General features: G+C 44.7%; 1 protein-coding gene across 1 annotated transcript in view; it reads right to left on the minus strand.

The window, feature by feature from the left end:
* Window positions 1-9450, minus strand: part of LOC308300888 (inositol-trisphosphate 3-kinase B-like) — a 55037-nt gene extending 45587 nt beyond the window's left edge. Inside the window, exons 1-5 of the mRNA XM_080744784.1 lie at window positions 9307-9450; window positions 8278-8443; window positions 5870-6190; window positions 3697-3952; window positions 2966-3654 (exon numbers count right to left, since the gene is read on the minus strand). Of these exons, the coding sequence (XP_080600910.1) occupies window positions 2966-3654; window positions 3697-3952; window positions 5870-6190; window positions 8278-8443; window positions 9307-9353 (1479 nt within the window). The 5' untranslated portion in view covers window positions 9354-9450. The remainder of the gene's footprint in view (window positions 1-2965; window positions 3655-3696; window positions 3953-5869; window positions 6191-8277; window positions 8444-9306) is intronic.
* Window positions 9451-9822: the final 372 nt, after the last annotated feature.

Genomic DNA, 9822 nt, shown 5'->3' on the forward strand with positions numbered 1-9822 from the left:
ATGTTGTTAAATTACAGTAAAATAACTAAAAATGGAAAATGTAACAAAATGGTCACTTTAACAAGGTATTATAATTATATTCTCCACACTTGTATTCTCCCCATCTTGACAGAATGGTAGCCTATATTCCCAGGTTCCGCTAGTCAGCTGCACAGGTGCAATTCATTATTGTTAATTATGGCACGTTTACTAACATGCCAAGTTTAGCTGCACTTGAACAACCGTTCCAGGCTGCCAAATCCAGCCCAAGAAACCGTAGAAATGGGGGGAATGGGAGGAAAGCCTGGTATTCGTTTACAGCGGGCCGTTTGATCCGGTCTAGGCGGAAACCGCAAGCAGAAGGGTCTTGCCAGTCGCTACGAGTTGGACTAAAAGATGCATATGCCAAACGAATTTTCCAAAAGCAAAACTACTTCGCATCAAGGGGTTTATTAGGTAGTAGGGCATTAACGACTTGTGATTTTTGCAAGTCGACTCGACTCAGTAAAAAGTTGAGTTGAAGATTTATCGTTTGATGGCGTCATCACATCACACACGACCCCCCAATTATTTGATAAAGTTTAAGTAAAGTTTAAGTTTCTAAAGTGTCAATTTAAGGACTTTTTAATAACTATAAAATGACAAATTAAACATTGTCCAGAAATTGTGAAAATAGCCGCTCTACATGCTCACAACGCCTCGCGTCGCGAGGCGTTGTGAGCATGTAGATCGGCTATTTTCACAATAGAACCATGTTATACCAAATGTAATGTAGCACTGTATTATTGGATCATTCCGTCCTTGACAATAAGCAATCCTACTGTTTGAATGCTGTACAGACGCACACATGGAGCAAAAATAATGATGAAAAATACAAAGGTAGTTCTTTAAGGACTACAACATGACGTAGGTGGTTTCCACTGCAGACCGGATCAAAGCCAGAAATGTGAAGTGAACCCAGGCTACTGCTTTTGTAGTTCCTTTTCCAGTTCAAAACAGCAGATTTGTTTTTTAAAGAAGAAAAACATGGCAAGCTGCATGTGGCTGACCTTATATACAGTTTCTACATTCATTATTTTATGTATTCATTACTTCTAATGTCATATTTTCATTAAAATCGTAGTGTTTTGCCAATTTTGCCCACTTACAATATGCTCACAGCAGGTTGAGAATCACTGCCTGGACAGCTGCAGCAAATCAAATTAAATTGTGGGCGAGTTAGATTTAGGCGTGTCATTGTGCATTGACAATGCTAGTGTTGACTTAACTGACACACCTATAAATCTAACAACAGAGCCATTATTAATGTGATTAGCAACGGGTATACCTGCCATGTATTTAATCTGAAGTTGTTTGTAGAACTGAAATGTGTACTGAGGCAGCTACTGATAAACTTGCTGATGGTGTATATCAGGGGTGGGCAGCATTTATTTTCAGAGGGCCTTACTGACTACGTTAAAGTAAGTGAAGGGCCACACATTGTACAATTGAATTGAAACTTGAAACACATAACACATAAGAATGATGTTAAAACTGCATGAATTAGACAATTTAGACATGCCAGACTACTTTACAATGAGGTCCTTTCACGAGACAGCTGTACTGTACTCTGGCCTACAATAAAGATATTATAGTTTATTAGTTACATGAAAGAATCTCTGTCAATACCATATCATCTTTTAAATTAGCCTATACATTTATACTGTATCTTATCTGACATGCACCACTCCATAGGTCACTGATAAAACACATTAGATTATGTTATAAATAAGAACTCGAGGTTGACTGTTTCACTGTTACATTATAAACATAAAACATGTGAGTACATCATACTGAGGTATACTGGTATGTACTCAAATGGTCAATATTAAATTACTGTTAATTGGAGTCAAGTTAAATCAATTTATAGAATGTAGTTTCTGCCCCCCCGGGTCTGGCCCCCGGGCCTTATGTTGCCCATGTGTGGTGTATGATATGGCAAGCATATCTACGCTGGTCTACTTTTATTATATTATTAGTATAAAACTACTCTTTTTTGCTCTTGGTTTATTATGTTATATTATTATTATTATTATTATTATTAATAGTATTATTACCTATGTGGCAGTGGCTCAGGGGTAGAGTGGCCGCCTTAGAACCTTAGGGTTCGATCCCGGGCTCCCCCAGAGTTAGTGTCGAAGTGTCCTTGAGCAAGACACTGAACCCCTAATTGCAGATTGGTCAGGTGCCTTGCATGGTTTCCTCCACCATCGGTGTATGAATGTGTGTGTGTGAATGGGTGAATGTAAGGCACAATCTATGTAAAACGCCTTAGATAGAGGCGCTATATAAATGCACCATTTACCATTTTACCATTTACATTGTCTGAAGGAAGCCTAACAAAAATAAGCTGTACTCGTATGTACCTGTACTCAACAATAAATGCATCCTTTGAACCTAAACTGACATCGTTTTTGACCTGTACTGGAAAACAATGAACCTACAAACTCAGCCCTGAGAGTGTACAAATGGATATTTTCAGGCACGTGCACACATAGACATCAAAGGGGGCTTGAGCCCCCTGTCTGTAAAAAGTGCCCTCTCAAGACCATGAATGTAGTTTTTTACTATGGTGAAAGAAATGCAAATGCCCTCTTTCCATGCCATACCTGAAGGCAGCATTCAAGAGAATTGTCCAAACTCTCCTGAACTTGAATGCAGCATCTTATGTTGAAAGAATTGCCCTCTCTGTTACACCATCTCCAGTATTAACTTGATTATGCTTATTTCAGTGTGGTATCAAGCACCAAAAACGCGTCACACGTTGTGAGCTTGGAGGTCTGCTATTTTCTATATTTCCACCAAAAGGCCCTTTTAGAAATGTCAGACCATGCCTCTCTAACATTCTCTGCACGTCCCTGCCTGAGAGTGTAAAAATTTATATTTTAACACTGAGGATTTATTTTGTCACACGCACACACACACAAGCGCGCGGACGTCTACTCACTGCCTTCTGCTGGGAGTTGAGGACCTCGGGGTTCAGGTGCTGCTCCCCTCTCTCCGGGTCGCTGGAGATGTCGTCGTCCGACTCCTCCCAGGAGGAGGAGAAGCCGGCGGAGGAGGCCGAGGACGAGGAGAGCTTCCTTAGGGAGCGCGAGGAGGAGGAGCAGCCGCCCCCGGCGCCACCACCGGGCACCGGGCTGGGGCTGCGGGAAAGTCCCAGGTCCGAGCTGTGGCCCTCCTCGGGCGCGTCCAGTCCGTGGTCGGTCACTATGACCGACGGGATGGTGGCTGGGGGAGAGACGGAGAGCCCTACGGGGGGGTCCTCGCCGACCCGTTCCCAGGAGGAGGCCCCCCCGGCGGGGGTTCCTGGGATCCCGGCGGCGCCCGCTTCCTCTCGCGTCCGGAGGAGGAGTTCCGTCGTCTCTGGACACGACCGGCCTCTCGCCTCGTCCGCCTCTCTTCCTCCTCCTCCCTCGCCTGCCTCTCTTTCGTCTCGTGCCGCTTTGCCCTCTCTTCCCGCCTCTCCGTGCCGCTCGAACGCCTGGGGCGACGCCAGGAAGAAGCCCGGCGTGACGTCGTCCAAGCCTGAAGCCGACTTTGTTGTCCTCGGTGCCGCTAGGCTCCGACTCTGACCGGGCAGCCGCTGGTCCTCGGCGTTCGTTCCGTCCTCCTCTGGCACTCTCCTCTCTCCCTCTCTTCTCTCACCTTCTGTCCTCCCTCCCTCTTTTCTCTCACCTTCTGTCCTCTCTCCTCCTCTCGCCTCCCCTCCCGTCCCCTCCTCCTCCTCCCCTCTCCCGTTCTGGACCACGCGGCGCTCCTCGCTGCCTCGGGGGCGGAGCATCAGGCTGTCCAGGGACGTGTCGCTGGGCTGGCAGGGCGGCGGGTCCATCTGTCGGCGCGGGGAGCGCGGGCTGCGCTGCATCTCGGCGTTGATCACCTGGGCCCGGATCCCTGAAATGTGGGCCTCAAACATGCCCACCTTCCCCCTGACCTGCAACAGAAGGGAGCCTTTTCATTCGTTGGCTGTATGTTTGAACGGTGAAGCCCAAGATTATTTGATCATACTGAAGCAAGCAGATCGCATCCAACACCACCCTTCCAGCATGCAAGGTAATTGCTCCCCTAACCATTTTGACACTCAGGGCTTCTATTTTGATTGTCTTAACTACCAGCTCTTATGCCTTAACTTAAAGACCTGTCCATACTGTCTCCGACCACCAAAATTTCCATCGGAAAGGTCCGGTTCAACTACAAAATTAAGTCACTCACATCTTCTGAAAAGCTTCACCCCGAATTAGAGTTTGGAAAGCTGCACGTCCGAAGGTTTGGTGGTCGGAGACAGTAAGTTAAGGCATTAGAGCTGGTAATTAAGACAATCAAAATAGAGCCCTTGGACATGTGACATGATTCAACAATATCCTCTCTTTGTTAGAGCACACGGCACAGTGGTCTGATTCAATCATTTGCAGTTCTTTGACGTACAGCATAATCAAAGGGTTCTCAGTTGATTCAATCTGGGTGATTGAATCAACTGAGATAGACTGAGATAGACTGATATAGAATGCAAAAATTACAAAGCTGACTAAAGGCCTTTGCAGACAGGGTCTGGTGATTTTCCTGCACGGAAAAAACTGACAATATAACCAGGTTCCACTTCCAACCCGGTGTGCATGAGGTCATAGAGACACCATCTGTCCGTTTTTCCTGTGCGGAAAGTCTGCAAACCAAAGGCCTTAACTTGAGTATGGCAAATGGAATATTACATATTAGTATTTCCTATTTTAGGAAAGTAGGAAACGAAAGACAGAGAGAGCAATTGGGCATTACTATCTATGCCAGTGGTTCTCAACCTTTTCAGGCCGCGACCCCAAAATAATCATATTTTAACTGGGGACCCCCCACCCTGACGAGCACTAAAAGTTGAGGCATTACATTTGTATAACATGGTTCTATTGTGAAAATAGCAGATCTACATGCTCACAATGCCTCACAACGTGAGGCGTTGTGAGCATGTAGATCTGCTATTTTCACAATTTCTACCTCTAATATTTGTCAATTTGGCCAATGTTTAATTTGGCATTTTAGAGGTATTAAAAAGTCCTTAAATTGTCACTTTAGAAATGTGCAGATTACCTCTATACAATTAAAGTTCATGTTGATTTGTTTACTGTTGAGTGAGAAAACAATGTTGCACATTAAGTTAATCATCTGAGGACCCCCCCCAAAATAATTTGAGGACCCCCCCCCCTGAGGGTCCCGACCCACAGGTTGAGAACCACTGATCCATGCTATCTATGCACAGTGTCACAAGGCAAAAATAGCAGATCTACAAGCTCTACAGCGCGTCGCGGATGTGACATGTTGTAGAGCGACGTGCAAATCCAGGCCTTAAAGGGATATTCCACTTTCAACAGGGAAACAGCTTATGGGCTTTTCTCCACATACACATCCATTGTAACTTCAAAACCATTTTAACCATGATAGATTCATTAAAAACACACATTATTTTTTCTGGTGACTCATACTACCCTCCTAATACATGAGCAGGCCGTGTTTTTTCCATAATTTCTTTCGTTTAATTGTAATAATTATTTGGGAAAATGGAAAAAATGAAATACAAAAAAGCATTATTGAAAATGAATTAGGAGGGTAAAATGAGTCACCAGAAAAAAATATGTGTGTTTTTAATGAATCTATCATGGTTAAAATGAAGTTTGAATTTACAATGGGTGTGTATGTGGAGCGGCCCTGGGCCTGGAGGCCCTGATAACATTTACATAAAATATCTAAATATTGAATCAAGCAAATTAAAAACTGTCCAGGGTGTTCATAAAAGCTTGATTAAATGATAAAATGACCAAAAGTTTTTTGAAAGTGGAATATCCCTTTAACACACACAAACAATCACCTCGACATTCTGCAGCTCTCTGTGGATTTGCAGCAGCTGCGCTTGGCGTCTCCTGTCTCCTCTCGGCCCTGTCTCTCCTTCTCCTCCTCCTCCTCCTCCCTGCTCCTCCCTCTCTCCTCCTGGTGCGTCCTCCTCCCGCCCGGCAGAGCTCAGCCTCCGGACACGCTGGCCCACGTTGACCCCCAGGAGCTCCGGGTGGCGGCAGGGGGATGGCGTCCGCGGGCTGGCCGATCTGGGGGAGACGACCACGGGGGGGTCGGCGGTGGAAGGTGGGAAGACGAAGGCTCGGCCCAGGGCTCCGGGGCTGTAGCCGGGGCTGGTCTGATGTGGCAGGGATGGATGGGACAATATGAAAATGTCAAGTCACGATTATTGTGACCAAAGAAATCGTGGCTTATGATATTATCGAGATAGTGAAAATATCCCTCAACATTCATTATCCTGTGGCAGAACGTTTGCCAAAGAAATAGCAGATCTACAAGCTTGCTATTTGTGATAAATCTTGATTTTTGAAAGCAAACATTTATAACTCAAATATTTGATTCTGGGTGGTCCCTGGAACAACATATTTTGAGAGGGGGGTCTGTGGCCAAATACATGTAATTTTGGGGGTCCTTGACATGAAAAGGTTTGAGAACCACTGATTTAGGATCTAGAAGACATTCATAGAATCGGGTCAAATATATTCAAAGACTTGCACAAATGTTCACTATTTTTCAAAAATAGAAGATCTACACGCTCGCAGTTGCGACGCATTGCAACGCGTTGTGAGGTTGTAGATCTGCTATTCTTTTGGCAAAGCGATTTGGTAGAGAGTGAAAAAAGACTGTATCAAGTACTTATACCAGTAAGACTCCCTAATCGGGAGATAAGCGACCGTTGGTCGCTTATCTCCACAATCTGTCGGTAGATAATGCCGGTCTTATATAAGGGTCATTTGTGTACGGTGTGATGTCATACTGATGTCAGCAGTGTGATGTCATACTGATGTCAGCAGCTATGTCTCTATATATGGAGTTATATGTTGTTCGTGTCCAAATATGGGGCTTGTGAGGTCAGACTTAGTGAGATTCGTCGGTTATCTCCATATATGGAGGGATGTGTTGGTTATCTCCATATCTGGAGATTCAACCTTCAACGTGTAACTATGGCTACCTAACGACTAGCCACATGACGTGAAGGTGAGTGAGGGTCTTTGTAACAGCCACCCCCAGATTTCCCGTGGAAATCTGTACAATATCGAGAAGGCCCGAACGGAAACTCTTAGTCAACTGGCCACCCCATCAAAGAGTAAAGGGACATCAAGGCCTCTCTCTTGTCAATGGGCTGGTGTCGGCCACCCCGTACGGGTTCTAGTCTGAGGTGATAGCCTGCCACCCCGTTAGTAGGCAGGGGTCCCGACAAGCCAAGGGGTCGATTGCACCAGCTTCCTCCTGCCGCGAAGGGTGCCAGCATGACTCACACCATCCTTCCTAGACGATTTTGACATCTTGTTACTAATCTGTCGGTAGATAATGCCGGTCTTATATAAGGGTCATTTGTGTACGGTGTGATGTCATACTGATGTCAGCAGTGTGATGTCATACTGATGCGGAGATATGAGCAGGGCAAAGGTGTGACGTGTGACGTGTGACCGACCGACGGACGGACGGCCGGTGGAGGTTTTGATACTAAACTGCGACCTGACGGTCGCAATTATAACTAAGTTTTACCAATAGAGGGTTTAAATGGTATGAAGCTCGGCAAATCAAATAAAAGGATCCCAGTGCATGACGGAGGACGATTACACGATAAATTAAACCTCCACGATACGATTATCGTGAGTGTTTTTTATCACGATAAACGATAATATCGCTTATAGTCCCATCCCTAGTCTGTAGGATCAGCAGAACCAGAAAGAATTTTCCACACAATCTTCCACTTTTTCCCTTGTCGCAGCTGCAGAGCAAAATCCCGGTGGACCCAAGTGCAAGTGGGTCCAATTTCACACTCTCAGAGTTCAATTAAAAGCTGATATTGTTCGTTTTAACGAAAGGCTTTTTGTTAAAACGTTAAAGGTCTATGTTCTGATAGTACTCATTGCTACAGAGTGTTTGTTCAATAACTCCCATCCAGTTTTTTAATCAGCAGCAAACAAACTACATTCAGTGGGTCACCAATTTCACTTTCAGTTCTCAGTGTTCTGCATGTTCTCTCTCCTGATTCGATGAAATTGGTATCCCGAGCCCAAATTTTATTTTCGGTTTACTAAAGAGCTGGAGAGACAAAGTGACCCTCTTGCTGAACAAGCACTCTATTAGGAGAGAGTGAGGGCTTTGTAACACTTATTTTAACAAAGAAAGATCACTTACACTCACTTAAAACCGTTCAGGATTGTGCAGTGTGACAGGGCCAGTGAGTTACTGTACCTTGGGGCTGGTGGGGCTGTAGAGACCCCCTCCCAGGGCTCCTCCGCCCAGTAGCTGGCAGTAGGTGCTCCTATCTGGGACTGGAAGAACGGGTCGACCGCCTGAACTGGTTCTAGCTCTGGATGTTGTGGTACTGGATGTGGGCTGTGTCTGATATGTGTTACTGCTGAGGAGAGGAGATAGGAGACAAACTTGACAAAAATGTTGCATTTATAGCGCCTTTATCCAAGGTGCTTTACAGAGATAGATTGTGCAATACATTCGCCCATTCACACTCATTCATCCGCCGATGGCAGAGGGAACAATACAAGGCACCAACTTGCTCACCGCGAGCGACTAGGGGTTCAGAGTCTTGCTCAAGGACTCTTCAACACTACTGTAACTCTGGGGGAGCCCGGGATCGAACTGAGAGCGCTCTGTGTTCTAAGACGGCAGCTCTACCCCTGAGCCACCCCTGAGCCACTGCCCCATACAAACTAGGCCTTAAGGCTTAAAGGAGCTATAGTCAACTTTTTCTTGAAAAACAGATGCTAAAATGAAAATGTTTCGAAAATATTTTATACGACGTTTGAACGATGGCCAAATGATTATTTTATCATTATTTTACACTTTTTGTGGTCATTTTTGAATAGAAACACATGTATGAAGCTTATTCTTTTATAAAATATTTTCGAAACATTATTTTTATTTTAGCATCCGTTTTTCAAGAAAAAGTGAGAAAGTTGACTATAGCTCCTTTAAGTAATCAGATTAAATTGATGAGCGATTTGTTACAGATACTTCAGATGGCTCTTCAGAAATCTGTGGATTATACTTAAAACCTTCTCAACAGGCCCTGACCCCCTTCTATTCAATAGGGAAGGTCCTACCAGCAGACCCTGGTTATATGCAGCTGTGTTTGGTTATGTATAATAAGTAGCTAGCTAAAGAAGTAGGCTGGAATATTCAACATTCAGCCACACAGCCTGTAATGTGATATTATTATCCACACAGTGCAAATCACATAAAAAAATAAATCCGAAAAGGCACCTGCTCATGACTCCCAGGCCGTTGAGGTTTAGGGCTGGGGCTGCCATCCCCAAGGCCAGGCCAGGGGCTTCAAGGGCTGGGTACACATCTGTCAATCCCCCCTTTAGAGTTGCACGGATGTCTGGAGAACGGCTCTCAGAGAATCCACTGCTTGTACGCAGCACGTGTAGCTCCCCACTGCACCGCTGGGAAAACTGAGCCCTCCTTCTGAAAAATAAAATGAAATCATTGAGTCAACTGAGTCATTATAGTTTTGTATTTTTCATTATTTGTTTTTAATAACTTTTTTTTCAGATTTCTGTTCAATTCTGTTGAGTTGGGTTTTTGAATAGTTTTACTATTTAAAAATGTTTCATTAGTTGTGTTGATTATTACAATTAGCTCAGTCATTATCATTTAGTTCTCCACATTTGGGCAATTGTGCATATATCGATATTGGAGATCCACCGATCCGAACGACTTCCCACTCAGGGCATCACTCCCTTGCAATACGCACGCCGAGTTTCAAGTTGATCG

This window comes from Nannobrachium achirus (genome assembly GCF_963921795.1).
Source record: "Nannobrachium achirus genome assembly, chromosome: 16".
NCBI lineage: Eukaryota > Metazoa > Chordata > Actinopteri > Myctophiformes > Myctophidae > Nannobrachium > Nannobrachium achirus.